Source organism: Streptopelia decaocto, assembly GCF_964273445.1.
Source record: "Streptopelia decaocto genome assembly, chromosome: 1".
Lineage (NCBI taxonomy): Eukaryota > Metazoa > Chordata > Aves > Columbiformes > Columbidae > Streptopelia > Streptopelia decaocto.
In genome coordinates, this window is record NC_138663.1 from 57,384,277 (window position 1) to 57,410,874 (window position 26,598).

The 26,598-nt window shown below is 50.6% G+C and overlaps 2 protein-coding genes across 2 annotated transcripts; both read right to left on the bottom strand.

Annotated features, from left to right (window-relative positions):
- Positions 1–3,779: 3,779 nt before the first annotated feature.
- MCM5 (minichromosome maintenance complex component 5) lies at positions 3,780–14,668 on the bottom strand. Its single transcript, XM_082046184.1, has 17 exons — positions 14,544–14,668; positions 14,149–14,331; positions 13,113–13,239; positions 12,875–13,003; positions 12,048–12,220; positions 10,005–10,160; positions 9,734–9,900; positions 8,971–9,142; positions 8,677–8,788; positions 7,757–7,900; positions 7,417–7,482; positions 6,292–6,468; positions 6,074–6,186; positions 5,705–5,833; positions 5,302–5,444; positions 4,586–4,713; positions 3,780–4,139 (listed from the first exon to the last, which is right to left on the bottom strand). The coding sequence occupies exons 2-17, from the start codon at positions 14,313–14,315 to the stop codon at positions 4,038–4,040; spliced, it is 2,205 nt and encodes a 734-aa protein (XP_081902310.1). The 5' UTR covers positions 14,316–14,331; positions 14,544–14,668; the 3' UTR covers positions 3,780–4,037.
- Positions 14,669–17,481: 2,813 nt separating this feature from the next.
- HMOX1 (heme oxygenase 1) lies at positions 17,482–23,903 on the bottom strand. Its single transcript, XM_082043064.1, has 5 exons — positions 23,744–23,903; positions 23,309–23,429; positions 20,422–20,913; positions 19,712–19,820; positions 17,482–18,219 (listed from the first exon to the last, which is right to left on the bottom strand). Exons 1-5 carry the CDS (start codon positions 23,773–23,775, stop codon positions 18,083–18,085), a joined length of 891 nt encoding a protein of 296 aa, XP_081899190.1. The 5' UTR covers positions 23,776–23,903; the 3' UTR covers positions 17,482–18,082.
- Positions 23,904–26,598: the final 2,695 nt, after the last annotated feature.

Genomic DNA, 26,598 nt, shown 5'->3' on the forward strand with positions numbered 1-26,598 from the left:
ATTATTTGTCATTCAGTGGCCATCTACCATAGAGAAAACCATTCTGTGGGAGATCTGTAAGGTGAGGTACAAGGAGTTAAGCACAGGCACTCAGGCCCTTCCAAAGGCCTGGAGAACTTTAGGGGACTGAGCTGGCTAAGAAGATAGGCGGGTGTTCCTGGGAGGAGTTCTGCCACCCACAGAGACCCAGTGGGCAGTTCTGCTGCAACAGCCTTGATGATTCATGTCCTTGTGCTAAGCTGGGTGCTGAGGCCATGGAATGGGACAGCCACAGAAATCAAGGGGAAAGGTCTCATACATGTTTTCCACACTCACAGCTGCAGTGAGAAACGCTAAGAAAGTGGGATTTTGGCATTCTGGAGTTCAGATGCCAGACACTGGTTGGGATGACCAGCGCTGTCTTAAGCTTCTTTTTTACATTCACTTCTCAGTTTCTCCACTTTGCCCCCTATAGTGTTTATCTTCCAGTACTTGCATATTCTTTGTCTCCTTCTCCCATACATGTCATTGCTGCTTTTCAGATTTTGTTAATATTTCCACAGGATTTTAATATATATACTCTCTAGACATAAAATAGTTTCATATGAAGAGCTTGCAAACTATTCTGCAAATATTCTTATGTATCCTAATTTTTGGTAATTACATGTGAAAATGTTTGTAGAATTAAATCAATAAAGATGCATATAGCAAGAGAGTTTATTCCTTTTAAAAAGTGTTTTAATATCCATATATTTCATACCCTGCCTTTCGTCTTGTATTGTAGAGTTTTAGTTCTTCATAGCTTCCACCTGAAAGCCACCTGGTACTGGTTTCCAGTATGTGGCATGTGTTAGCCTGAGAAGGACTCTGATGGGCCCAGCTGCACTAGAGAAACTTGAACAAGACCAGTGTTTCTTGTCTGTGACTTGTTTTTGTTACCAGATTATTATTATTTTTTTTTTTTTTCACTAAATATGGAACAGGAAAAGCAAGGGGAATTCCCCACCCCAGCTGCCCTACAAATTGAAACTTCTTTCTAAGTACTGGTGGTACTGGTGGGCAACAGAGATCAGGATGACATCCAGAGTCTTCATTAGGAAGGGATGGTTTGGAGAGAGAGAGGACATCAGGGCTGGGGAAGATTATGGAGCAGATCATCTTGAGTGCCATCATGTGGCATATGTAGGACAACCATGTGATCAGGACTCATCAGCATGGGTTTGTGAAAGACAGGTCCTGCTTGACCAACCTGATCTCCTTCTATGACAAGGTGACCCATTAGTGGACGAAGGGAAGGCTGTGGATGTTGTCTAGCTGGACTTTACTAAACCCTTTGACACTTCCCAACAGCATTCTCCTGGACAAAATGCTCATGGCTCGGACAGGTATACTCTTTGCTGTGTAAAAAACTGGCTGGATGGTTGGGCCTGAAGAGTAGTCATGAGTGGTGTTGCCCAGTGCTCAGTATTTGGGTCAGTTCTGTTTGATCTCTTTATCGACGATCTGGATGAGGGGATTGAGTACATCCTCAATAAGTTTGCAGACAACATGAAGTTGGATGGGAGTGTTGATCTGCTTGAGGGTAGGAAGGCCATACAGAGGGATCTTGACCGTCTGTATTGACAGGCTGAGGCCAATTGTATGAGGTTCAACAAAGCCAAGTGCTGGGTCCTGCACATGGGTCACAACAACCCCAGGCAGCGCTACAGGCTTGGGGAAAACTAGCTGCCTGTTGGAAAAGGACGTTGAGGTGTTGGTCAACAGCCGGCTGAACGTGAGCCAGCAGTGTGCCCAGGCGGCCAAAAAGGTCAACAGCATCCTGGCTCGTATCAGCAGCAGTGTGGCCAGCAGGACGAGGGAAGTGATCCTCCCCCTGTACTTGGTGCTGGTGAGGCCGCAAGTTTAATCCTGTGTTCAGTTTTGGGCCCCTCACTACAAGAAAGACATTGAGGTGCTGGAGATAGCTCAGAGAAGGGTGAAGGATCTGGAGCACAAGTCTGAAGAGGAGCGGCTGAGGGAACTGGGGCTGTTTAGCCTGGAGAAAAGGAGGCTGAGGGGGAGACCTTATCACTGTCTACAACTACCTGAGAGGAGGTTGTAGCATGGAGGGGGTTGGTCTCTTGTTCCAAGTAACAAGCGATAGGACGAGAGGAAATTGCCTCAAGTTGTGCCAGGGAAGGTTTAGATCAGATATTAGGAAAAACTTCTTCATGGAAAGGGTTGTCAGGCATTGGAACAGGCTGCCCAGGGAAGTGGTGAGTCACCATCCCTGGAGGTGTTTAAAAGACAGGTAGATGAGGTTCTTAGTGGTGGATTTGGCAGCCTTACGTTAATGGTTGAACTTGATGATCTTAAAGGTCTTTTTCAACCAGATTCTATGATTCTATAAAAGAGGGATGCTCTTGAATCCCCCAAGGGTTGCAGCAGAGCTCAGCCCTTGTGTGACAGCTGTCAGGCTGGGTGCACCCTGCACCCCACCACCCAGGCCCAAAGGGACCCCTCGGTTTCCCCTCTCAGAGGAGGAGGCAGCACTGCCTGCATTGCTGCAGCTCAGCATCTTTAATGCTCTGGTACCCTCTGCTGGCCCTGAACGTTTCTGTTGCTAATGAAGCCTCTCCTGGGGTGTGTTTTTCAGCCTAAAGGCCACTTGCAGACATGACAGCAGCCTCTCCAGCACCACAGCAGCTTCGCTCCCCTGAGATGCCCAATGCTGCACAGTCTTCAGTGTCCCCCACTTGTACTCTCAGACTTCTGAGCTGGCCCCAAGATGCTGAGGGCAGAGACCTACCCACACCTTGCATCTTCAGGAGGTCACTTAAGAAAACCAATACTGCCTTGCTAGCAACAACAGAAACCTGCAGTTTGACAAGTGCAAGGTTGTGCAGCAAACACAGAAGAGTGAGTGGCTGCACAAGTGCACCCCAGGGCAGAGAGCCCAAAAAGCTCCTGGCAAGTGGGACATCTCTCCCCCTAATGGTTTCACACTAAAAGAGGGGAGATTCAGGACAGACATAAGCAGGAATTTTTTTACAATAAGGGTGAAACACTGGCCCAGGTTGCCCAGAGAGGTGGTAGATGCCCCATCCCTGGAGACATTCCAGGCCAGGCTGGACAGAGCTCTGACCAACCTGATTTGGTTGAAGATGTCCCTGCTCGTTGCAGGGGGTTGGACTAGATGACCTTTGAAGGTCCCTTCCAACCCAAACTATTATATGATTCTATAGCTGCCAACACACAAACAAGGTGGTAGAGGCATGGGGAGGAGAGCACACAGCTCTTGGACATCACCCTGCATCCTCATCCTCACTGGGCACTGCTCCACCCCACTGAGGGAAGCGGAGGGCTCTGCCCACACCTCCAGTAAGGGTTTCACACAGCCCTTTACACTGCAGGGTAAAGCATTTGCCTACCACAGTCCTTGGAGATGAAGAGGGATAAGCAAAGAGCAGCTTTGAAACAGGGAACAGCAGGTCATTTCCGTTGCTGCTGCTGGCAGACAGGGAAGATGGCTGCAGCCTGCACGCAGTGACTGGGTAAGGAGCCTCCCACGTGGCTGAGCCCAGCAGGGCAGCCTGAGCCAACAGGATTTATGCCTTAACAGACAGATCAAACCACAAGTGAGAAATGGGTCTTTGCCTTCAGGGCTGCTGGTGCTTCCCATGCAGTTGTGTTCCACCTTGAGGTGGGCGCTGGGCAGCAGGTAACACAGAGCATGCAGGAGGGATGCTCTTCCAACCAAAATCTAACGGTGGAAGACGATACATCCCCTCTGTCCCTCCAGGCAGCCAAAGACCCTGGGCTACCAATATCAGTTTTTATTTTAATATAATCTAAAAGATTTTGGAGTTCAAAGAAACACTGATGTGATACAGGATCAGAGCACCCAAGGGGAACCCCAACCACCCCAAACCCTGGTTTGAGAGGGAAGCTCCTGGCTGTTTGGCTCCCAAAGGAAAAACTTCTTCCAGAAGCAGGTGCTGACCCCACGAGGCTCTCTGCCCACACATGGACAAGTGCCAGGCAGCAGAAGGTCCCTCCCCACACGTGGGACAGGGAGGTCACTTGATGCGGTAGAGGACTTTGCGTTGCATGCGGTGCTGTATCTCCCCCCGCCGCATCATCAGCTGCAGCACCTTGTAGATGGCATGTTCTGGATATTTCTGGAAAAGGGGAGAACAGTGGAAGATGAGTCAGCAAGAAAAATCTCACCAGAGTCCAGCAGGAACCTGCAACCAGCCCTGAAGCCTGGCTGTGCCTCTCCAGAATGAGGAGCCTGGGAGCACCAGGTGCTGATGCTCCTTTCTCGTTTCACTGTTTCAGGTCTGACTGAAGCCAGTATTACAAATCAAACCATTCTGGTTTCAAGGGTAGAGCCCCAAACTACCTGAACAGCCTCCAAACCCCAGTGCTTTTGCAGAAAAATGAGTTCTCGCCTCACTTTTTAAACTCTACAATCACATCCCGCAACACTCCCTACAAACAACTTCAAAAGCAAATATAACCAAAAGGCTGTCTTGCCACCTCTTGGGGAATGGCTTTGACCCCTAAGCAGCAGTCTGGGGTGCCTGGTTTCACAGCCCAACCCTCTGTAGCGTCCCTGGCGCACCTGCCGCATGAAGTCCTGCACGATGCTGTGCTCTGACACCTGGGAGCCGATGGCAAAGCGGCGCTTGAGCTGCTTCTCAATGCGGGACAGCATCTCTTGGTCCTCCTGTGTCGTGAAGCCTTCTGCCCCTGGAGGGAGAGGCTGCATGAGTTCTCTGCACTGCCCAGACATCACTCTCAAAGCCAGAGTGCCCATCTCCCATGTCTCCCACCACACCTGCATGTCTCAGAGACTAAAGAACCCATGAGCAAATCCATCAAAGGTTGTGAAGCTTCAAAGACACAGCTGAACATGGACCTCACTGCTGGAGCTTCCTTCCAATCCTTCATGCCATGCTGCCTCCCAAGGAAACGTCTCCACCCCCACAGGGAAGCAGTTAGAGGACAAACACACTGGGGAACCACTTCCATCACTGTATTCTGCCCCTGGGACCACGAGAGGCCAAACCATCCCTCCCCTACCCCAGCATGAATGGAGACCCTTGGCGTCATTTGTTCTTGCCCTCACTGTGAGCCACAGCCCCCATGGCCCCTTGGTTCCACAGGCATCGCTTTGCCTTAGCTCAGAAAGCAGGTCCAGCACCTGCTCGGGGGATATCTGGTAGACCTCTTGGCGCTGCCAGCCCGGTCCCAGGAGGGGAGCTCAGCTCTCTATGCCCAGAGCACCCAGGGCCAGCATGTCCCCTCTTCCCCCAGCACAAAGCATGTTCTCCTCACCTGACAGACTGCCCGACATGGCTGCATCCAGTGTGGACACCTGGAAGAGCCTCAAGGCCTCCTCAACATCCACCTCAGTGGCAAAGGGCTGAAGCTTCATCTTCGCCAGGGACTCGGCGATGCGTATGATGGCCTCCAGCTGCCTGCAGCCAAAGGAGACATTCCCTGCTCTCTTCTGCAGCTCTAAGGGGTCTTCTTCCCCTTGACCACTGACACCCTCACGTACCCCACTCCAGGCATTCCTGCCTCCCATGTGGCACCTCCCGTGTTGCCCTGTTCACATAGGGCTCCCTCAAAACCCAGCACCCCACTAAACCCCTTCTTGAGCTATCCCAGGTGACACCCAGCAATGTAGCCCCAACCACAAGGGTCTGGGTGGGGCAAGGAGGGCAGGGTCGCTCACCGGATGGTGATGGGGATGCTGGAGCGGCGGTCGCTCTCCTGCTCATGCTGGCGAGTGCCACTCCGCATCAGGATGTAGCGGTTCTTCAGCTTCTCTGCCGCCGCTGCCGACAGCCGTGGGCCACACTTCCTGCAAAAGGGGACAGGAGCTGGAGACAGCACCACTGGGGAGGGTCCCCTGGGCACCCCTTGCTCCCTCGTGCCACACTGCAGCACCATTGCAAGCTGCTCTTGCTTCCCTTTTTTCAAGGCAGGAGTTAAAAAAAGGTCACCCAGATAGCTTGCAAATATCAGCTGCGTGGTTTGCTTCTCACCACCACCTCTCACCGTGCAGCCTGGGCACAGCCAAAAAATCATGCCTCTCACTCACGTCCGGCAGAAGGAGATGAGCTTCTTCAGTTTGTTCAGTTCGATCTCGCCCTCCACAGCTTGGGTCTGCGTCAAGGCGCTCACGTGTAAGGACATGACGTGCTTGGCCAGCGTCTAGGAGAGCAGAGGGCAGTCAGGCAGCTGGAAACCCCACTGTCCCCGCCTTGTGAGAAACGGGGCACCACAGGTCCCAGCTGCACCCACATGCCCCAAACCTACCATGTCTCGCTCCTCGTTGTGCTCATCCTTGACAATGAAGATCATGTCAAATCGGGACAGGATGGTGGGCATAAAATCAATGTTCTCCTCACCCTTTGTCTCATCCCAGCGCCCAAAGACAGAGTTGGCAGCTGCCAGCACTGAGCAGCGGGAGTTGAGTGTGGTTGTAATTCCTGCCTGTGGGGAGAACAAGAAATCGATGGGGTTAAGACCATGTCCATGTCCCAGCAGGGCTAGAACGCTACTAACTCGTAGTAAGAGGTCCAAAGCAGTTTGCAAGGACACATCCTCAAGCACTTGCATTTAAATAAAACCCTTTAAGTAGCACCAAATTGCCCTGCAATGGTTCCACACTGGAGAAGGATCAGCACAGGAACTGCCTGGGGCTGGCCCTTTTTTGTCCTTCTGGAGGAAGACTGGCTTCAGCTGAGGCTTGAGCACTGAGTAACTTCATTTAAAACAGCCTGTCTAGGGCAGGGACACACAAGACCCTATCACCAAGTGTGCAACCTGAGACAGAAACTGGTCTGTCAGGGCTCAGTCCCCTGGGCAGCCCTTGGGCAAAGTGCAGGTTGGAAGGTAGTATGGTAAGAGTGACCAGCAAGAAGTCATGGTGGATGCTTTGTTACTGGAGACTGAACAGCTAAGGGGTGAGCCAGAGCAACCAGGAGGGAACAGAAATGCTACAAAAAAGAGCAGTGGAAATTAAGAGAAACTCTGATTTGAGAGAAGACCTGGCACCAGGATGTCAGGCAGTTTCTGCAGATCTTCTGAGGAGGTGGAGAGCAGTAGGAAGGAAGATAAAGAAGTGACATCAGCCTGTGACACAGGGATGTGAGCAGAACTACTAAACTGAGAGGAGCAGAGGGCAGGCAGAGCAGAAGGACCTCATTTCAGTCCTCCTGAAGTTCAGGCTGCCTCAGAGAAGACAACCTAAAGCCTATGGTCAGGGCTGACTGGTCTCAGATCAGAGAAGCCAGTAAGCATCAAAACCATTGCCTGGACAAGCCAATCTAAAATGGGCAATTCTGGCAAAAGACGAGTGATCAATAGTTGCTGGGCTCTCAGGGAAACCCAGTGGCAAGTCAGGCTCCTGCCCCAGGGAGATGTGTGCCCACAGCTCACCTTAGCAATGGAGATGGTCTGCTGCTCCATTGCCTCATGGATGGCCACGCGGTCATCCTCCCGCATCTTCGCATTTGAGGTGGGAGAAACAAAAAAAGTCACCATCAGTCACCTCCACCGGACTTCAGCTGCGCATCCACCGATGCTGACCTCCCAAGGAACCTCTGCCCCGGAGCGCAGTATGTAACCAGAATTTCCCTGCAGCCCCATCCCCTGATCTTCCCCAAAAGTGAGGCAGCCCCAGGAGAGTCACCCTTTCTCCTTCAGGTGTGGGCCTTCCCAGGAGCTCACAGCCCAAGGGCTCTCTTCCCTGCTCCCATACAGGCAGCCCCACAGGTACCTTGTCAAACTCATCAATGCACACCACTCCTCCATCTGCCAGCACCATGGCCCCTCCTTCCATGAAGAAACTCCTGGAGGAAGGGTCGCGGATCACCGAGGCCGTCAAGCCAGCAGCACTGCTGCCTTTCCCTGAGGTGTATACCTAGCAGCGTGTGGGACAAGGGAAGGGACAGCACATCAGCCACCGCAGGACCAAGGATCCCACCACCCCAGCTGGAGGACAAAGCATTCCCCAGCACTGCAAAATCCAGAACTGCTGGAAAAAATGTAAAGGCCTCCAGGAAAACCATTCAGCCCATGCCAAAAGCAGATCTGCTGGGTACAGAAAGAATATTGCCTAGTCCCAGGCCTTGGACTAAGCAGCTGTAATGCACCGGGGGTGCTGCAGACACACAAATACAGGTATTAAACACAGAACAGGGAGTGATTCACTGTTTGGTGGGCTGGTGCAATAGCTTTGTTTTACTTCTGAGGGAAAAATGCAGTCAGGAGCTGAGTTTAATGGAAACTACAAGAAAACACAGCTGAAAATCTAATTTCATGTCTGGACTCAGTCTGGAGGTTCATGTCTGAGACACAGTCAACTTCATTTGTCCTGACCAGCCAGGCTCTCCACTGATCAAGTCCCAGTGATAAAAAACAGCACCATTCATGTCTTTGGACATCTGCAAATAGCCCAGCTCATCTGACAATGAAAGGCACTACCTACTTCCCTTTTTCTCCCTTCTCCCCTGTCCTGCAGCCCATCTCTTCTAGGCAAGCACCAGAAATGGTGGTTTGCAGCTCTGCCAGCCTGTCCAGCCATGGATGCACAGGCAGGTTTGTATCTGCAATGACCACAGTCTGGTCTTCGGTGCTACACAAGGAGCAGAAGGAAAAAAAGAGCCACACTATAAGTGGGCACCTCAAACCACCTACCCCGATGGGCGAACACTTCTCAACGAACTTCAGCAGCTGGGATTTGGCCGTGCCAGGGTCACCCAGCATCAGTAAGTTGATGTCTCCCCTGCGGGTCAGTCCATCTGGCAGCCTTGAGGAACAAGGTGGGGGAAAAAAGCACAAGAAGTGATGGTGAGCCTTCATTTTGATAACCAAGCATTGCTGAGAAGTGGCAAGTGATTGGTAGCACGACCAGAAGACTATCCAAGGGCTTTGTGACATGAATGACACCCCTGCCACTACCCTCTCTCCACCAGGCTGGCTTTTCCCCACCTCTTGCGAGAGCCTCCAAATAAGAGGCAGGCAATGGCCTTCTTGATGTCGGTGCTGCCATAGATGGAGGGCGCTATGCTCTTGGCGATGGTCTCGTAGACATTGGGCATGGCAGCGAGGCGACGAAGTTCCTCCTCTTCTTGAGGGGTCACAGAACCAGTGAAGCTGTGTCCTGTGCAGAGGAGAATAAAGCAACAGCAAACAAATTGGTGTTTTAAAGTAAACGGCACTACTTCCCCCACACCCACTATCACAAAAATCCCTTCTTTAAGATAATACTAAGTGCCACCAGGTGGGAAGGTGGAGAGGGCAGGCGTTCGCTATCCCAGCAAGGCTGGTAGGAAAAAGTGAGGATCTTGAGCAGAGCAGCTCTGGAGGAACCAGAGGGAAAATTAGAGTCAGGACCATGTTTTAAATACATAGCTCAATTTTAACTATCAGCTTCAGCCCAGATCCTGAGGGATGCACTAGCAGATTCCCACTAAGATCAATAAGATAAAAACACCTAAATACCCTGAAGGTCTCAGGCTGAAGCCTCATTTCATATCGCTGAGAAAAAGTCACACAGGACACCTGAGTACAGAGCATCAAGAGCAAGCTAGAGCCCTGGACTGGCTTGAACCTTCTGCTATGTAAGCAGCAGAGAAGACCCAGGCTGTGATTTCACACAGTCCTTGCAGAAGGACCACCTTGTCCAAGGAGATGGCTCTCCCATCACCGGGGTATCAGCACAGACCAGACAGGCAACAAAAGCAGCCCTCACCTGAGCCCTCCACATCCACCTGGATGCCCACCACACGGATGTAAGCACTACGGATGCCCACGCCCACATTGTCACGTCTTCTGTTCTTGCTCTGGGCAGACTTCTTGATGGAGTAGATGCCCATGATAGTGACTCTGTTCCCTGGGACAACTCTGTCACACAGATACCTGAGAGGAGGAAGGGGAAAGCAGAGGTTGGTAGCAGGGGAAAGGATGGCACCAGGAGCACCCACTATCCCTGAGGGGTGAGAGTGGGGAGATCACGCTGGTACCTGTCACAGTACAGCTGCAGGTGCCGGGGCATCTCTCCATGGGGCACAGCGTCTGGAGACTCCTGCAGCTTCAGGACCTGGAAGTCCACACACTTGCACTTATCTGGCATGATGAAATAGGGGTCCAGTGGGCACCTTGGGCGGCCGGCTTGTTCTCTGTGCAGAGAGATAAATCAGAGAAGGCTGCTGGCACTTGAGAGACACCCTTGGAAGTCCCCCTGTAGAGGGGACAGTGATGACAGAGCCCAGAGCAGCCGTCCCTCTGAGCCATGCCCAGTAGGCGAGAAGGGCAGTGATACAGGTCTGAAACAAAGGCTCATCAAGTCCTCTGCCTTAGGTGACAAGAGGGTCCCTCACTACAGGAAAGACATTGAGGTACTAGAAAGAGTTCAGAGAAGGGTAGCAAAGCTGGTGAGGGGTCTGGAGCACAAGTCTGATGAGGAGCAGATGAGGGAACTGGGACCGTTTAGCCTGGAGAAAAGGAGGCTGAGGGGAGACCTTATCACTGTCTACAACTACCTGAAAGGAGGTTGTAGCATGGAAGATGTTGGTCTCTTCTCTCAAGTAACAAGTGATAGGATGAGAGGAAATAGCCTCAAGTTGTGCCAGGGGAGGTTCAGATTGGATATTAGGAAAAACTTCTTCATGGAAAGGGTTGTCAGGCATTGGAACAGGCTGCCCAGGGAAGTGGTTGAGTCACCATCCCTGGAGGTGTTTAAAGACACGTAGATGAGATTCTTAGGGACATGGTTTAGTGACACTGTTAGGTTAATGGTTGGACTTGATGATATAAAGGGTCTCTTCCAAACAAAATGATTCAATGATTCTTGCCTTTAACAGCCACCAAAAGTGGGCATGAGATCAAGGCAAAGACAGGGTGACTCGTCCTCTCTCCCAGCTCTCCCCTGCTCACTAAAAGCAGGGAGGAAGGTAATTCATTACTTAGAGAGAAGGTAACGGTAGACTCAGTGATGTGGCAAGGCGTTTTTCTTTATAACCTCACACAGGAAACACACATTAAGTGGTTTCTGGCGAGAAAGCAATTTGCAATGTGATGAGGCTTCCATCAACCTCCCAGTGTCTTGAGATGTATCTGCCTTGCTAGAATATGAGCTCTCCAAGACAAGGAGCAACTCCACATCCTGCTGCTGTCTCAGTACATCACTACTGATGCCTGACTCCGTGCAGGCAGGGACAGGGCTGAATCCAGCATTATGGGGCAGCTGGATGCAGGAATGAACCTTTATCTACAACAGGCAAAACACATTACAGTTAAAAAGAACTCCCTGGACACAGCCACTCAACACTGCTTGTGGCACTGGCCATACACTCATTGAATCGTTTGGGTTGGAAGAAACCTTCAAAGCTCATCTAGTCCTACCCCCCTGCCATGAGAAGGGACATCTTCAACTAGATCAGGTTGCTTAGAGCCCTGTCCAGCCTGGCCTCGAATGTCTCCAGGGATGGGGCATCTACCACCTCTCTGGGCAACCTGGGCCAGTGTTTCACCACCCTCATTGTAAAATATTCTTTCCTCATGTCTGGCCTGAATCTCCCCTCTTTTAGTTTAAAACCATTACCCCTTGTCCTATTTTAACAGGCCCTACTAAACAGTCTGTCCCCATCTTTCTTATAGGCCCCTGTTACATACTGAAAGGCAGCAATAAGGTCTCCCCAGAGCCTTCTTTTCTCCAGGCTGAATAACCCCAACTCTCTCACCCTGTCCTTGTAGGAGAGGTATTCCAGCCCTCTGACCATTTTTGTGGCCTCCTCTGGACCCTCTCCAACAGGTCCATGTCTTTCCTGTCATGCAGTGTCATGACCGGTGTGACTACAGACAGATGGAGCTATAACCTGTCGGCCATGGGGGCAAGCAGGGACAAGGGCAACACTAAGGGATGAGGCAGAGAGCAACACAGGCATCTCTGCCTTGTGCAACAGGGAGCTGACTCTATGCAGCATACATGGGACGGAGCGGGAGCAGCAGGGGACACAGCCTTTTGTTCACCACCACCCTGCATCCATCCCCATGTCAGTCCTTACGTGTTGCATTTCCTGGGGAGAGCGTAACCCTCCAGGCCCGGGCGCACGGCGATGTTGTTGATGGTGTTGCGGCAGCTGCGGCACTGGATGGTGATTCTGGTGGCTTTGGCTCTCACAGGGGTTGCCGCAATTACGATCCCAGGGATCTTCACAAGGTGGGACATCTGATCAGACTGAAAGGGAAAAGGTGAAGGGAAGGTGAAAGAGCCATCGCTGAAGGATGGATGGAAAACTAAAGATGTTAAAGAAACACAGTTCTTTCTTAGTGACACTTCCCACATTCATGGGAGTAAGGGACCAGAACAAAAAAGCCTGCACAATGTCACTCTTTTGCTCTACAGTAGTAGAAGAATGTTGTATGACTTAATCCATGTTGATTTTAGGGTGGCACAGGTTGTCCAGAGAGGTGGTAGATGCCCCATCCCTGGAAACATTCCAGGCCAGGCTGGACGGGGCTCTGAGCAACCTGATCTGGTTGAAGATGTCCCTGTTCATGGCAGGGGGTTGGACTGGATGAGCTTTGAAGATGCCTTCCAACCCAAACTATTTTATGATTCTATGTTTCTATTCTATCATTTCAAAAAAAGTGAGAAAAGGACAAAACACTCCATGCAGAACATCACTAACAGCAATAACTTTCCCCACAGCAGGAAACAGTAATAATAGCCCTTTGTGGTCAGATTTAAGTTGCAGACCATCCCCGCTCGTAAATTAGCATACAGGTCATGTCCTGAACTATGGGATCAAGCACCAAATGCTTCCCTGCAAACCCCCACACAAGCAAGCCCTGCCACTTGCTGCCCAGCGCGGCAGCCGATGCACCTCACCTTCAGGCTGCGGATGTTGGCTGCGTTGGCATCCGATCTCAGCATCACCTGGATGTCTTGGAGAGTTTCTTCCCCCAAAGGACGAGGACGGGTGACCTCATCTGCGACTTCTTTTGCTGCTTCTTCCAGCTACAAAGGGAACGAGCAGGCTGTCAGGGGTATATTACAGTATATCGTCAGGGCTGCTCTCACACTGACAATGTCAGCGCGCCAGGTTGCCAACCTCCTCTGTCCTTACCAGCTGCAGGTGCTCTGCTGGCTGCTTGTACAGGTAGTCAGCGAGATCTTCATCAAAGCTGGCCAAGTCCTCCATCTCCACCTCCACCCAGTACTGACGCAGGTTATAGTGCCGCTTAAGCTCATCCCTGGAAGGCAGTTAAGTGGCGAAGGTTTGCAGACCAGAAAGCACCTGTCATGCACAGTAACCTTATGACAAATAGGGAGCAGAGAAGGCAGGTTCCTCAGGGAGTCCTTAGTTTGGAAAGCAAACGAGGAAAACCAGGAGAGTTGCCAAGTGTAAGGGGATCTGGGCACATTTTTCACCCAAACCCACTTTGAAATGTGACAAAAGATCAGCAACACCAGTGCTTACTGTGACAATATAAAGTATAGAACTAATCGTTTACTACAGTTGCATAACCAGAGAGGCAAATAGAAAAATTCAAAACTTATACACAGGGTAATACCTATTATACATAAAATATTATTAAAAAAAAAGAAAGTAATAGCATAGCAGGCAATGTTCTCCTTAAAAAAGCCAGATTGCATGAAATTCAGAGATGAAAGATCGTCCCAGCCCTTGCATGACACATCTGTATGGCCTCTCACAGTCGTCTCTCCAAGCTGCACAGGCAAAGAGGTGGCCAAGGAACCTTCACAGCATCAGAAGGCACACATGGACAGTGCTGCAGCGATTTTAATGGCTACAGGCAACACTCCAGACCAGAAAGCACTAGAACTGGAAGCCAGACCTTCAATTTCAGAACTAGGTAAAAGTTTGGCACCATGGATCCCTCTACTGCTACCTCTGCCACCAGCTGGCTGTCTAAAAATTTGGGAGAACACCAGATCTCAGTTTTTCTATAGGGTTAAACGAAAACAATAACATTTCTTATACTGACAAAGAGCTCTTTACAGCCTAGGGGATGAAAAATGCTAAAATGCACTATTGTATACCGGGGGGAGTGCACAGCAGGAGGAAGATTAACAGCAGATCAGATGTGCAAAGAGGGGTGGGTGATGCCACAGAAGGAGAAGGGGGGTCGCAGCAGCACCTGTATTTGAAGGTGAAACCCGTCCGGTCCGTGCCCACCCGGTACTGCCGCAGAAACTCTTTGAACCGCTTCTGCAGCTGGGACTTCCGCACCTGCCCCTCGTCCGCCGACGCATCGCCCCCAAAACTGTCGCTGTAGTAAATGCCGGGGTCGTCGAAGCCGGACATGGTGACTGCTGCTCCTCTGCGGGGGCGAGAGCGCACGGTCGGCCCCAGCCACCTCCTCCTCCCTCGCACCAAATGCCCCACGGGATCCTGCCCCCCGTCCCGGGTGCTCCCCCACTCCTGGTTGCACTGCGCCCCACGCACTGCCTCGCCCTCCTCCCCCACCCTAGATGCCCCACGGGATGTCCCCCGCGATGTCGCCCCCACGCGCGATCCCGCCCCGCTCCGCACCTCGCTGCCCGCGGGAAGCCGCCACCGCCACCAACTTTTTCGCGGCAAAAGCAGCGCGCGGCGGAAACCAGCCCCGCCGTACAGGGAGGGCCGCCGCCGCGCACTCCGATTGGTCTGTCCGCAGCGCGCCGCCGCGGATTGGGCCCCGGCCGCCCTCCAGCCCCGCCCCAGAGGAAGCGCGCGGCAGAGCTCCTGCCGCCGATTGGCCGAGGCGCTCCACCCCCTGCCGGCCAAGCGCAGTTTGGCGCGAAATCTGGGGGACAAGGATGGGGGGAGGTGAAATGGCGGTGCGCGGGTGAAACCATTGCGGGAACGGGGGGGGGGGGGGCGCGGAGCGGAGCGCGTTAGTTGCGCTCAGGTGGCGGGGCGCCTCTGCAGGCCGAAGCGGAGGCGGAGACATTAATTACCGGCAGTAAAATAAATTACTGCTGTAAAGGCCTTGGGAGCAGTTGGGGCCTGTTGTGTTTGGGCTTGGGGTGGCAGGGTCCGAGTGGGGTGAACCTTTGGGCAGGAGGGGTCTGGTCTGGCTGTGCTGCAGCATCACAGCCCTGGAGGGCAGAGCAGAGAGAGACCCACTGGGTGCGGTGGGGCTGAGGGAGGTTCTCGTCCCCTTCTGCCTTGGTGAGGCTGCATCTGGAGCCCTGTGTCCAGTTCTGGGCTCCCCAGTTTAAGAAAGACAAGGAATTACTAGAGAGAGTCCAGCGTCGGGCTACAAAGATGATGGGGGTCTGGAGCATCTTTCCTACGAAGAGAGACTGAGGAAGCTGGGTCTGTTCAGCCTGGAGAAGAGGAGAGGGGATCTCATCAATGTTTATAAATATCTCAAGGGTGGGTGTCAAGAGGATGGGACCAGACTCCTTTCACTGGTGCCCAGTGACAGGATGAGGGGCAACGGGCACAGACTGAAGCACAGGAGATTCCATCTAAACATGAGGAGAAACTTCTTTACTTTGAGAGTGCCAGAGCCCTGGAACAGGCTGCCCAGAGAGGTTGTGGAGTCTCTGGAGACATTCAAAACCCGCCTGGACACATTGCTGTGCAGCTGGCTCTGGGTGAACCTGCTTTAGCAGGTGGGTTGGACGGGATGATCTCCAGAGGTCCCTTCCAACCTCAACCAGTCTGGGATTCTGTGAAATTGCAGGCAGGTTGTTTGGCCAGGGTCCCGTGGGGATGGCAGTGGCCAAGTCTGCAAACAGGCTGCTACGGCCTCAGGATACTTTTTCTCCAGGATGCTTTTCTCCTGACTAGTAGTGATTTTGGGGGGAAGGCTGGGAGGTCATTGAGTAAGCATTTTGGTCCTTCAAAAATATGGTAGTGCATCCTAAATGAAAACAAATCCGCTAAGTGTAGTGCGTTGCAAGGGAGGTCTTAACTGCAGCATGGGGAAAATAAAGTTTCTTTTGTTGTAGTGAAACCAACTCATTTCACAGGGAAACGGGGTATATTAATAAAGATCATAGACAAGTACAAGCAGACCTTTAGTCTTCACCTCTGAAGGCTTTTATAGACTCAGTCTGGAGTCTGTCCTTCAGTGTGCAATAGCACAATGGCTGTGAGATATTCCAAGCACCACACCTCTTCTGCCGTGAGCAGAAGGGAGGGGATGATGTCAGACTGAATCCAGATTTCCTAACTTTGAGGTCACAGTTATGCCCTAAGATGGGTAGCAGAGAGGGCCTGAGGGTGGTAGAATGCATTTGAGCTCATGGGTGCTTGTTTGCGTGTTTGGGATGTTTTGTTACCCAGCATGGTTGAATGAACATAATGATTTAGTTTGGGTGGGTCAGAGGGACTGAATAGCTAGAATAAAAATTTGAATGAATAAGCTCTTGTATTTGAATAGCTATCAAGTCTCATAACCCTTCTTGTCAAACATCTGACTACATTTTTAAATAACTAACTGATTTTTTCTACCAGGTGTTGGCAAATGAGTCCAAATAGAGAAGTATTAAAGGGGATTTTGGAAGGGACGTAGGCTAGATAAGAGACTGAGAATAATGACAGTCTCTCTTTCCCACTGCTTGTTCTCAGCAGGACCTGCCTTCTGGTTCTTGCTCTTTGAGCAGGTTCAGTGCTGGTTGTTAGATCAATAGTAAAGTGTGTTTTGGGGATTACAGTCACAGCCAGAACAGGCAGCATCATGGAGACAGGTTGATCCCAGAGGCTTTCTGGAGAGGGGAGGACTCTGAGGTGACAGGTGACGGCCTTGTTGGTACCTGCTGTGCCATACCCGAACCGCAGCGTCTCCTGCAGTGACTCCTGTGTTAGAAGACCCTCTGAAGCAGACAGGTCCTGTGGCTATAGCAGTGACTGGCCACAAAACCAGCCTTCCAGATCTGCCTCAGCAAAAGTGGGAGGGGAAAGCTGTGTGTTTGGGATGCCCTTAGCAACGCCACATGTGTGCCAACTCCTGGGTGTAAGTTGGGTGGGTTTGTCACCTGGGTGAGGGACGCAGTTGCATGTTTGATGGCTCCCATTTAGCTGCCTTGTAGGATCAAAACCTAGTCTGCATGTCATTTCTGACTGCTGAAAACATCCTTGCTTTTCTGATTCATGCTGAAGTTCTCGCCAAGGCAGCCTGGTAACGGAGCCCTTAGCTGGTAGTGGTCAGCGAGAGCTGTCTTGGTTTAGACCCATCGCCTTTTGCTTTTTATAAAATAGCAATCAGCTTACACCCCTTAAAGATACTTTGTACACTCGTATAATTCTGTGCCATTTTGAGAAACAGAGACCAGCATGTTGGAACTGAAGAAACTTGCCTGAGCTTGTGACAGGTTGTTATTATTAGTGGGAGCAGAGTCTGGCTCCTATGATAGCTACCACTTTCGTCTGTTGTCATGTCTGCAGAGGCAGCAGCTCCAAAAGACATAAAACTGGGAGGAAGAAAGACACCTCCTTTCTCCCCAGGTAAAGTTTTAATAATAAGAAACATCACGTGTAAAGACTTTACGTTGAAGTTTATTATGTGTATAAATTAGATAACAGACAAGGGAATGACACTGTATCTTCAACAACTGTCTTCTGCTTTTTAAAAAACCAAAAATGATTGGAAAAGAATTAACAAAGACCTACTAGTGTCATATAAAACAGTCTATACCTCACAGGAACCATGTGGCTCCACAGAAAAAGTGATCACAGTATTATCTAGCAGTATAAAAATACTGAGCAAACAGAGCTCTGGCGAGCTTTGCATTTCTGAGGAGAGACAGATGTCAAAGCTGCATTTCTGATCCTGTAGGATTTTTGCAGGCACTCTGTAAAGCAACAACAATTCTTGGCCATTGTTTTTAGCTTTTTCTACCCTTAGTTTTTGGTGATAAAGTTAGTCTCTGAGAAGAGCTCACACCAAGCATGGGAGAGACTTTGCCTGAGCCCCCTTACAGCACACTCTGATTTCTGGGAAGAAAAGTCTCCTAATATTAGTGGCAGAGCCAAGATCACAGTACCCAGTCAGAGGGAATTTCTCTCGGAAGGACTGGGGAAGGTGGATTAGTTCATAGTGAGGGAAGGCACGAAGAGAAGGTGAAGGTCCTGCTTCTTCACATGGCAAACAAGCCCACAGCGACTGTCGTGGCCAGGAAGCCAAGTGCCAGGATCCACCGTACCAGGGGAGTGGTGGGCATCATGCCTGTGTGTCTCCTGTTTGTCTTCTCGCATTCTTTCCCAGGCGCTGCACCTAGATTGAAGAGGAAAAAAAAAAAGGTGGGTGAGAAGGGGTTGAGGCAAGAAGCTGCTGGTTGGCCATGCTTGCTCTCGCCAGTGCTGGAGCAGACCCTGCTGGAGTTGTCAAGGGGAGAGCGAGGAATCCCCGAGGGAAACAGCGGCAGCAGGTTCTGCTCTTCTGGGGTGGGTGAACAAGGGAACCAGCAGATTTGACCTGGGAATCACAAAGGCTCACAACCCCTCTGCCTTACGTGAGTACCGGCCTCTTCCCTTGTCTCCTTACAGGCTTGTAAATGCTCTGCCCAGCTCCATCAAACCCCTGGTGTATGCAGAAGAGAGCCAGATAATTAAGCTGGAATTTTAAAAGGCATTTTGTCTCCTGCTTCCTATTGATTTAATTGGTTAGGCATCTAATGACTTTAAACAGGTAGTCCTTAGCACTCCAGACAAATAATTTTCCCAGTACAACTTCACAATGGGGTTCCTCATCGAACACCAAATTCTTCCGAAAATCCTACTTTAAAGAGTGTATTGGGAAAGGAGCAGCAAAGTTTCACAGGTATCTTTTACTGCCCTTCCTAAATAAGTTGGTTTAAGTGTCATTGTCTAGAGATGCGCAAGACGATGTTTGCTTTTCATTCTTTGCCACAGAAAATGGTGGTTCAATCCAGTATGCACTGAAAAAATATGTTTTAGTTTTATAATATGTAGGTCATAAGGGCTTTTTTATTTGAACCACATGTTATCAGGGAAACCACTCTCCTCCGTAAACATCTGAGCCTGTTCCTAACTTGGTCGCAAGCCTGACTCCATGAAAAGGGATTGCGCTGTTCACAGCCGCTACTCGGACTTCACCCAGTTCTGGGTCAGGACTTGGCAGCAGATGGAGCTTTTTCAGTTTTGCAGAACTGATGGGCAGCCAGCACATCTCCACTTTCCACCTGGTTACATTTCACCATCCAGAACAGCACTCACTGTAAACCCAGTACACTTGCAGGAATGTTTTCAGAAAATACTTCTGAATGGCAGGAAAATGGCCAGAGAGAGATTTAGTTCGAAAAGACAAGATTTTGGATGGGGCTGTGTGTCCAGAAGAACCTTCTGTCAGCATCTCAGCACCATGGCTGAGCTGCTGGGCCCAAAATTGCCACGTTTGCTTCTGTGAACTCAAGGCCAGTTTTCCTTGCCGTCAAAACTCATGTGGCGGATGAACCTCACTCTTGTTAAAACCTAAGAGGAGGAGAGGGGAGTCTCTTCTTGTAAAGCTCCCCCATTGACACTATTTCTGGAGAACCCACATGTGTTATCTGTGCTGTGGTCATGTCTAGAAGCAGCTCTGCACACACCAGTGCCTCTCCTTGCCCTGCCTACTGATGGCTGGAGAAGAGATGGGGCAAACACCTCATGCCTGTTTCTCAGTGGCTTTTATAAAGAAGAAGAGAGGAAGGGAGGAGAACAAAACCACAAGGGGCAATGTTAAACACCTGCACTTAGAAGTGTCTTACCATGCTCATATGATTTGTTCACACTCCTTGTGCGAAGCTCTGCCTTCGGCTGCCAAGGATGACCATTCTCCTGGCCCTTAGACACGAGCTCCTGCAGCGCCTCAAACACCTGAGGAGAGGGAACATTGTCTCATTATAAGGCCTCTTCTTTCACTGGACCCCTTGCCCCTGCCCCAGGCACTTTAGGAAGCAGAGAAAGACACAAGCCTTCAGTCCAAGTCTCCTGGCCCTTTTTGCACAGAACATAATCTGCCTGTGTGGTTGAGAGCATGTCTTTCAAACTCCTTGTTCACTTTACAGGTTCTCCCTGAAGCTTCCAGCTCAGGAGAAAGCTGTTGCCCGTCTTCTCATGGGAAGGAAAGCAAGGTACTTGTGCATCTAGTCAGCATCCACAGATGACCTGTGGGGCTGTACCACAGAGGTAGGACAGATAGGTGGTGATCCCCACTCCCAGTATAAGCCCTCACTCACATCTGAATAATGGCACATGGAAGAGACTGAATTCAAACCATAGGGGAGGGAGAAGAGATGTTCACAGACAACCCTTTTATTAGGCTCCTAGGTTGGACAAGTGTAGCCATCCAACTCTGACTAGCTCACTCTAATCCATGACTTCCCGTAAGCTCCACAGCAGAAATACCAGCTGTGCCTTTCCCCTGTAGCTATTATCTTGTTTGCCAGAGGGTGTGGGCTGGCTGGTTGTTACTCACCTGTATATTTAGCAGGAATGCTTTCTTGGCCTCCTCCAAGACCCTTTTCTTAGTGGCATGATCCATCTCAAGGGCATTCATGCGGGAGCGATAGAGCTGCTTGAACTTGGTGGCATTGGACACTCCGTCGAAGGTGAAGAAAGCCAACCCTTCTCCAGTGCTGGGCAGCTGGAGGGCCTTTTGGGCAATTTTCTTCAGCACCTGCCCCCCAGACAGGTCTCCCAAATACCGAGTGTAGGCATGGGCCACCAGGAGCTCTGGGTGGTTCTTGCCTACATAGTGGAGCCTCTCAACGTATTTCTGGGTAGCCTCAGGACATGGGATCTCTTTCCTCCAGTTGCTGCCATAGAAGTACTTCAGGTCTTCCTCCAAGGCAGCTTTCCGGTGCAGCTCCGCCGGAAAATAGACGGGGGCATAAACTGGGTTGTCCTTGTTACGTTCAATCTCTTCCTCCAGAGCAGAGTAGATGAAGTACAAGGATGCTGTAACCAGCTGAAAGAGAAGGAAGAGAATGAGTTACAGGTGCATCTGTCTGTATTGTTCAGGTTTTGGGGACAAATCCTGCTAATGAAAGTTACCCATTGACACACACTGTGTGGGTCAGGGATATCTGTGATGTTCCAGGTTTCCCATGCAGAAAACAGAGTTGCAAGGTGCAGCAGGACACCGTTTAGCCCTTTCTGTTCTGCTTGAGGCAGCATCAGGTAGGACTTAGGACCTTTCCAGCAGATATTGGTCTCACATGACCTTAAAAGCCACTGCCTTCGCTATCAAGTCAAAGTTCTTGCAGCTTGATGTAATGGAAACTGGAACCCCATGAAATCATGCCTGGGCTATTCTCCTTGTTCCCTTGATCAATAGAGAGGGGGGTATTCCCAAAGGTATACTCTCTGGTGCATTGTTCAAATCTGAATGCTTCAATATGTGGCTTCCCTTTGTGGGACCTTGTCAGACGATGACACACCCTGTTTATTTTCCAACATATTCATCCTGTTGGCATCCCACCACCCTGGGAACTGAGGCACCACCGCTCTCCCCGTTCAGACTTGCAAGTGGGCTTGCCTCCTCGGTTGCCCCCAGGAGACAAGCTAAGAGGCGGGTGGAAGCACAGCCTGCCTCTGAAAGCCGCCTCTGTGAGGGAGCCCTGCGAGGCCCTGTGTTCTCCTCTCTATTTTTAAACCATTGTTATTGTTGTTTTTCCCAGCTTATGCGATACTTTCTTCTATCTGCCAGCTTTTCCACGTGGCGTAAGACAATCCAGCTGTGTTCTTTCCTTCCTTGGGCATGCTCTTTTCAGAGGCTGTATATATATTTACACCCACACCACCCCCTTCCTTGCACTGGAATCCCTTCTCAGCAGGAAAGAGTAAAATGCAAAGGTATAGTAGTACAGGTGAGCCAGGGTTTTTTTGGGGGGATTACACCGATGACAGCAGAGAAAGCAGTTTACTCTCACACAAAGCAATCAGAGTTGTCATTTCAACTTTTCCCCACTGTTCCAGTAAATAGGACTTTGATAAGCACACAGGCAGTGGCTTAGTTGTGGAAACAAATATTCCGATTCTGAGGGCCCACGTGTGAGGGTAGATGTATAGGTTTGCCAAGAGAGTAAACAAAATCAGAGGGTTTTTTAAACAATAACCAGTTATCCAGCTTCCTGGAAAAGAAATAAATATGGGAACATTGCCTAACAAATTAAGAAAGTATAACTTGACTGGTTGTTTTCAGAGGCAGGTAGTGGTTTAATGGGAAATGTGGCTTTTGAAAACAGTCATTACTTTTGAAAACTCACGTCACATCTCACTCCCCCGATAGCATGTAAATATCTTCTAAGAAACTGAGCTGCATTTCTGAAGGCCTGAGTTTAATTTACAGTATTGCCAGCCTGTCTCAAAGTTCACTGCCTAACCAATGTCACATTTCTAACAGCACAAAGTCAGCACTTGAGATTAAATTTATGCTTGACTAAGTGTCCTTAATGTGACCGGTCAGAAATAAGTAGTCTTTTTCCTACTCCTGTGGATTTATTTGCCAAGGAACAATTCAACAACAAAGTAATTAAACCATAGGGTGAATCACTGGCTGTTATTTGCAAGCCCATGCGTCACACCCTATAGCCTCCTAGGAATTTCTGGCATAGGTGTGTACTTTGTTTTTACCTATGGCTTTGTTATGTGGCTCACATCCCAGGAATCATGTATCTAGGCAGGTTAGCTGCAAACGAATATCTGCAAGTGTTTCTCTTTTGTTTTAAGTAAAGCAACAAGTTTCTACCTGTTAGTGCCAGACATGGCGTGTTCATACTCAGTCTGCCTGTGAGTTGTTATTGTTCATGGTCTCAGCTCTGGTATAACCCAAGTGACAACTGAAACATTGCGAAGTTCAGTGCCAGAGATGATCCCACATCCTCACTTTCTCCCTCTTCCATCATTATTTCTAGCTGTAGCTGCTTAGAGTGTTATAAAATTATTATTATCCCTCTTTTTGTAATTTCAGCCACTCGACTATCTGCACATAGTCCTGTTTCCATTAACTATCATTGCCAATAATTAGCATGCAGTAATTTATGAAGAGAAGAGCAACTGAATTAATCCCATCAACCTCTTTGTCTTTTCATCCTGTTTCAGCCTGGCTGCCTGTCCTCATATGCACAGTCCCACCGCATCCCTTCTGCAAGAGGAGTCGGTAAGATCTTAGGGTGCTGGAGTTTGATGGAGAGCGTGTATTGCAGGGGAGATGCTGATCCCTGACAGCTGTAATGCAAAGCACCTCCTTCCTTGCGCCGTCCCCCTCCTCCCCGCTTTAGTCCCCACGCAGCCCTGTCTGATCTAACAGTGTATTTCCCGGTGAGGAAATCCCATCCCAAAGCAATGCTGCTACCAAGTACCTTAAACTCGTGGAGTGACACCTGCCCCTTCTGGAAATTCTTCATGAACGGCGTGTTCTCCGCCTGCTCGTGCACCTCCTTGGTAGCTTCCTTCAGCAGTTCTGACAGGTCCTTGGACATGCTGGGGAAGAGCAGCAAAACAGATGTCAGTGCTGCCGCTCTCCTCTGGCAAAATGGATCTTAACTCTCCAGGAAAAAAGGGTTGGCAGGAGAAGGAGCAGATCGTTCCCAAAAGCCACAGATGGGAACTGGGGAGCACCAGCCTCCCAAATGCTGTCCCGTGCGAGGAAGACTGACAGACTCCATCCAGAAGTGAAAGCAGCAGCGTGCAGTTCCCTGCAGAGCAGGCACAGGAACAGCACGCCTAAAAGCAGGGGGAGAAACACAACACTCTGCCGACAAAAAATTTCCCTCTCGTTCCCATCCCGCTCTCACCTTTCGGAGCTGTGTGTCTGAGATGTTTCCATGTTTCTCCTCTTTGTTTGACTCCTCCGCTTCCCTGTTGTTTTTTTTCTTGCTTGTGTTTTCCTCCTTGTGCTCCCAAGACAGTGGAGCTCTGAGCTGAGCAGCACAGCTCCTGCATCCAGCTTTATAGTTCCAAGCCACGTGAGCAGCCGAACCGCTGACCTCAGTGTGAGCGCAAACTTCTTGCAACACAACTGCACTTCCCTTCCCAGCCTGGCTGTCACCCTTTCCTCGCCTGCAGCCCCCGGGGACCAGAAGAAAGTCACCTGATGCCTCTTGGTAACTAAGCACAAACCAGAGGATATCCAGCAACTTCTCCTTCCAGGGTGCCCAGCTCCGTAACCCTTTCAGCGCAGTGCCCATGGCAGGCAGAGCCCAAGTGCTGCAGGAGATGCTGGGGGCAGTGGGGTTGGACAGGGGGGCTGGATTTACAGGGCTAGTGCCTGCGGCAGGGTGGGTAGCCTCCTCTCCTTGCACCCCAGTCTGTGGCACCCTGCCTGGGGGAGCTGGTGCAGCACCTGCTCTTGCATGACTTCGGTGTAAACCTCTTATTTCCCATGACCTTGCACATCTTCAGAGAGTATTTCAGGTAACACAGCACCTGTGGGCCAGGGGATGGGGAGCTCAACACTACAGATTGGGAGCATACCCCCCTGCCCTTCATGGCAGGAAGCACAGCAGGGACCCTGGGGGATGTACCGGCTGTGGGGTGATCTGGCTGCTGTGGCACATGCAAACACCAGCCTTGGTCTGCAAGTGCCAGAACTGCCCTTGCACAGCGCCAGGGAATAAATCCTGTCACCTTGCGCAGAGCCAGCACAGGTGTGCCAGCACACGTGTGCAGTGAAATCCCTCCTATGCTCTCTTGTGCATGGAGAAAATACCGTCTGATTTGTGTGGCAACTGGCCCCCGCTGTTAGTGCAGCTGTATGCAGGGCGATTTAGGAGAACAGTACACCATCTCCTGGATAGCCAGAAAACTGGGGTAGCTGGTGCACTGAAAAGATGTCATACAAGACTTGGAGGGAAAGTGAGGAAGTCTGCGGAGACTTCCAAAAGCAAATAATTTCTCTGATTTGGTAAAAGAGAGATGGACAAGGTGCTTCTTCCAGTAGCTAGCTGCTCTGCTGTTTTATCTGGTGAAGTGGTCAATGGGGCAGCCAAGAGGTGAAGCGGGGCCCTTCATTTCCAGCTGTAGCTGTGCTGGGAGCAGGGCCAGCCAGGACAGACCATGCATTGGCCAGCTGTACTTTGGAAAAACACAGGTTCTGTGCTGCAGCCAAGGAGCAAGGCACTTAGAGCCACCATTCCCCTGCTGCTGTGGGTGTGAGAAAGCCCCGTGCAGGGGGTGGTAGGAAGGCAGAGCCTGGGGAGGAGGGAGAAGGGCTGTGACATCTCTGTCTCTCTGTCTTTCCCCTTCAGCAAGTCCACTCTGTGGCTTCGCTGGTGGATGTGGCTGTCCAAGCCAGACGCTTTGCCTGTCTCCCTGTCCCTGCACCTACACCTGGCCACAGCTGGGTTTGGTGCTGTAGGTTAGAGAGACATGCTGGAGGAGATATGCTTCCATGCTTGTTTTTCGAGTTGGGCAGACATCTGGTGTGCGGTGCAGCGCTCAGGAAGGATTACTCAGCGTTTCCACCCTGACTCAGCCAGACTTTTCCTGTCTTGCTTTTGTCTTTTAAAGCAACAGTGCATGCTAGCAAAAGCTGTCACGTTCCACTCTTCGCCCCCGTGCCATCGCAGACAACTGGCTGCTGGCTTGCTTGTTTTTCTGTGAGGTAAAATAAATGTTTCTTGGGATGTGTGAATCTTTAAAGCAAGTGTGACAAAGCTCCAAATATCCCGAGAGAGGCTTCCTGTGCAGAGCCCATGGGAGCACAGGGCTGCATGGCCAGTCCCTCCTGAAAATATTGATGCCATTTTACCACAAATACAGCCCCAAAATGAGCATTTCCCTCTGGTACCACTACTTATAGCTCACATTTTGTGTCCTTTTCAGCTGAATGGAACAGCTGAGACTGGGCCCAGGTCTCCAGAAAGGCCAAAATGCCCTGCAGCAAGATGGAAGGAGAACTGAAAGTAGGGTGTCATCATCTTTATAGTTGCTGGCCCAGGGCATTTCTGGCCCCATCCGGTGCTTTGCAGTTAGGACTTGCATTGCTTCTGCTGTGCTGTTGCTTTGCGATGCGGGGAGGTTAATGACACCGAGTGCGCCAAAGTGCTGGCAGAGATCTGCGAGGGACTGTCTGTTCCTAGAAGAGAACTTGGGAAGTCACAGAATCATAGAATCATGGAAACATAGAATAGTTTGGGTTGGAAGGGACCTTCAAAGGTCATGTAGTCCAACCCCCTACAATGAGCAGGGACATCTTCAACTAGATCAGGTTGCTCAGAGCCCCGTCCAGCCTGGCCTGGAATGTCTCCAGGGATGGGGCATCTACCACCTCTCTGGGCAACCTGGGCCAGTTTCACCACCCTCATTGTAAAACATTCTTTCCTCATGTCTGGCCTGAATCTCCACTCTTTTAGTTTAAAACCATTACCCCTTGTCCTATTGTGACAGGCACCACTAAACAGTCTGTCCCCATCTTTCTTATAGGCTCCTATTAGGTACTGAAAGGCCACAATAAGGTCTCCCCAGAGCCTTCTCTTCTCCAAGCTGAACAACCCCAGCTCTCTCAGCCTATCCTCACAGCAGAGCTGTTCCAGCCCTCTGATCATTTCTGTGGCTCCTCTGGCCCCTCTCCAACAGGTCCATGTCTTTCCTGTGCTGAGGCCTCCAGAGCTGGACACAGAACTGCAGGTGGGGTCTCACCAGAAACGAG

Excerpts from the sequence above, each read along its gene's own strand:
- MCM5 (XM_082046184.1), bottom strand. The coding sequence starts at position 14,315 with ATGTCCGGCTTCGACGACCCCGGCATTTACTACAGCGACAGTTTTGGG. Across the intron at positions 9,901-10,004 it reads CTGCAGCTGTACTGTGACAG|GTATCTGTGTGACAGAGTTG; the intron begins GTACCAGCGTGA and ends TCCTCCTCTCAG. Across the intron at positions 9,143-9,733 it reads GGTGGATGTGGAGGGCTCAG|GACACAGCTTCACTGGTTCT; the intron begins GTGAGGGCTGCT and ends TCCTCTGCACAG.
- HMOX1 (XM_082043064.1), bottom strand. The coding sequence starts at position 23,775 with ATGGAAACATCTCAGACACACAGCTCCGAAAG. Across the intron at positions 23,430-23,743 it reads CAGACACACAGCTCCGAAAG|CATGTCCAAGGACCTGTCAG; the intron begins GTGAGAGCGGGA and ends GCTCTTCCCCAG. Across the intron at positions 20,914-23,308 it reads TGTCACTCCACGAGTTTAAG|CTGGTTACAGCATCCTTGTA; the intron begins GTACTTGGTAGC and ends CTTCTCTTTCAG.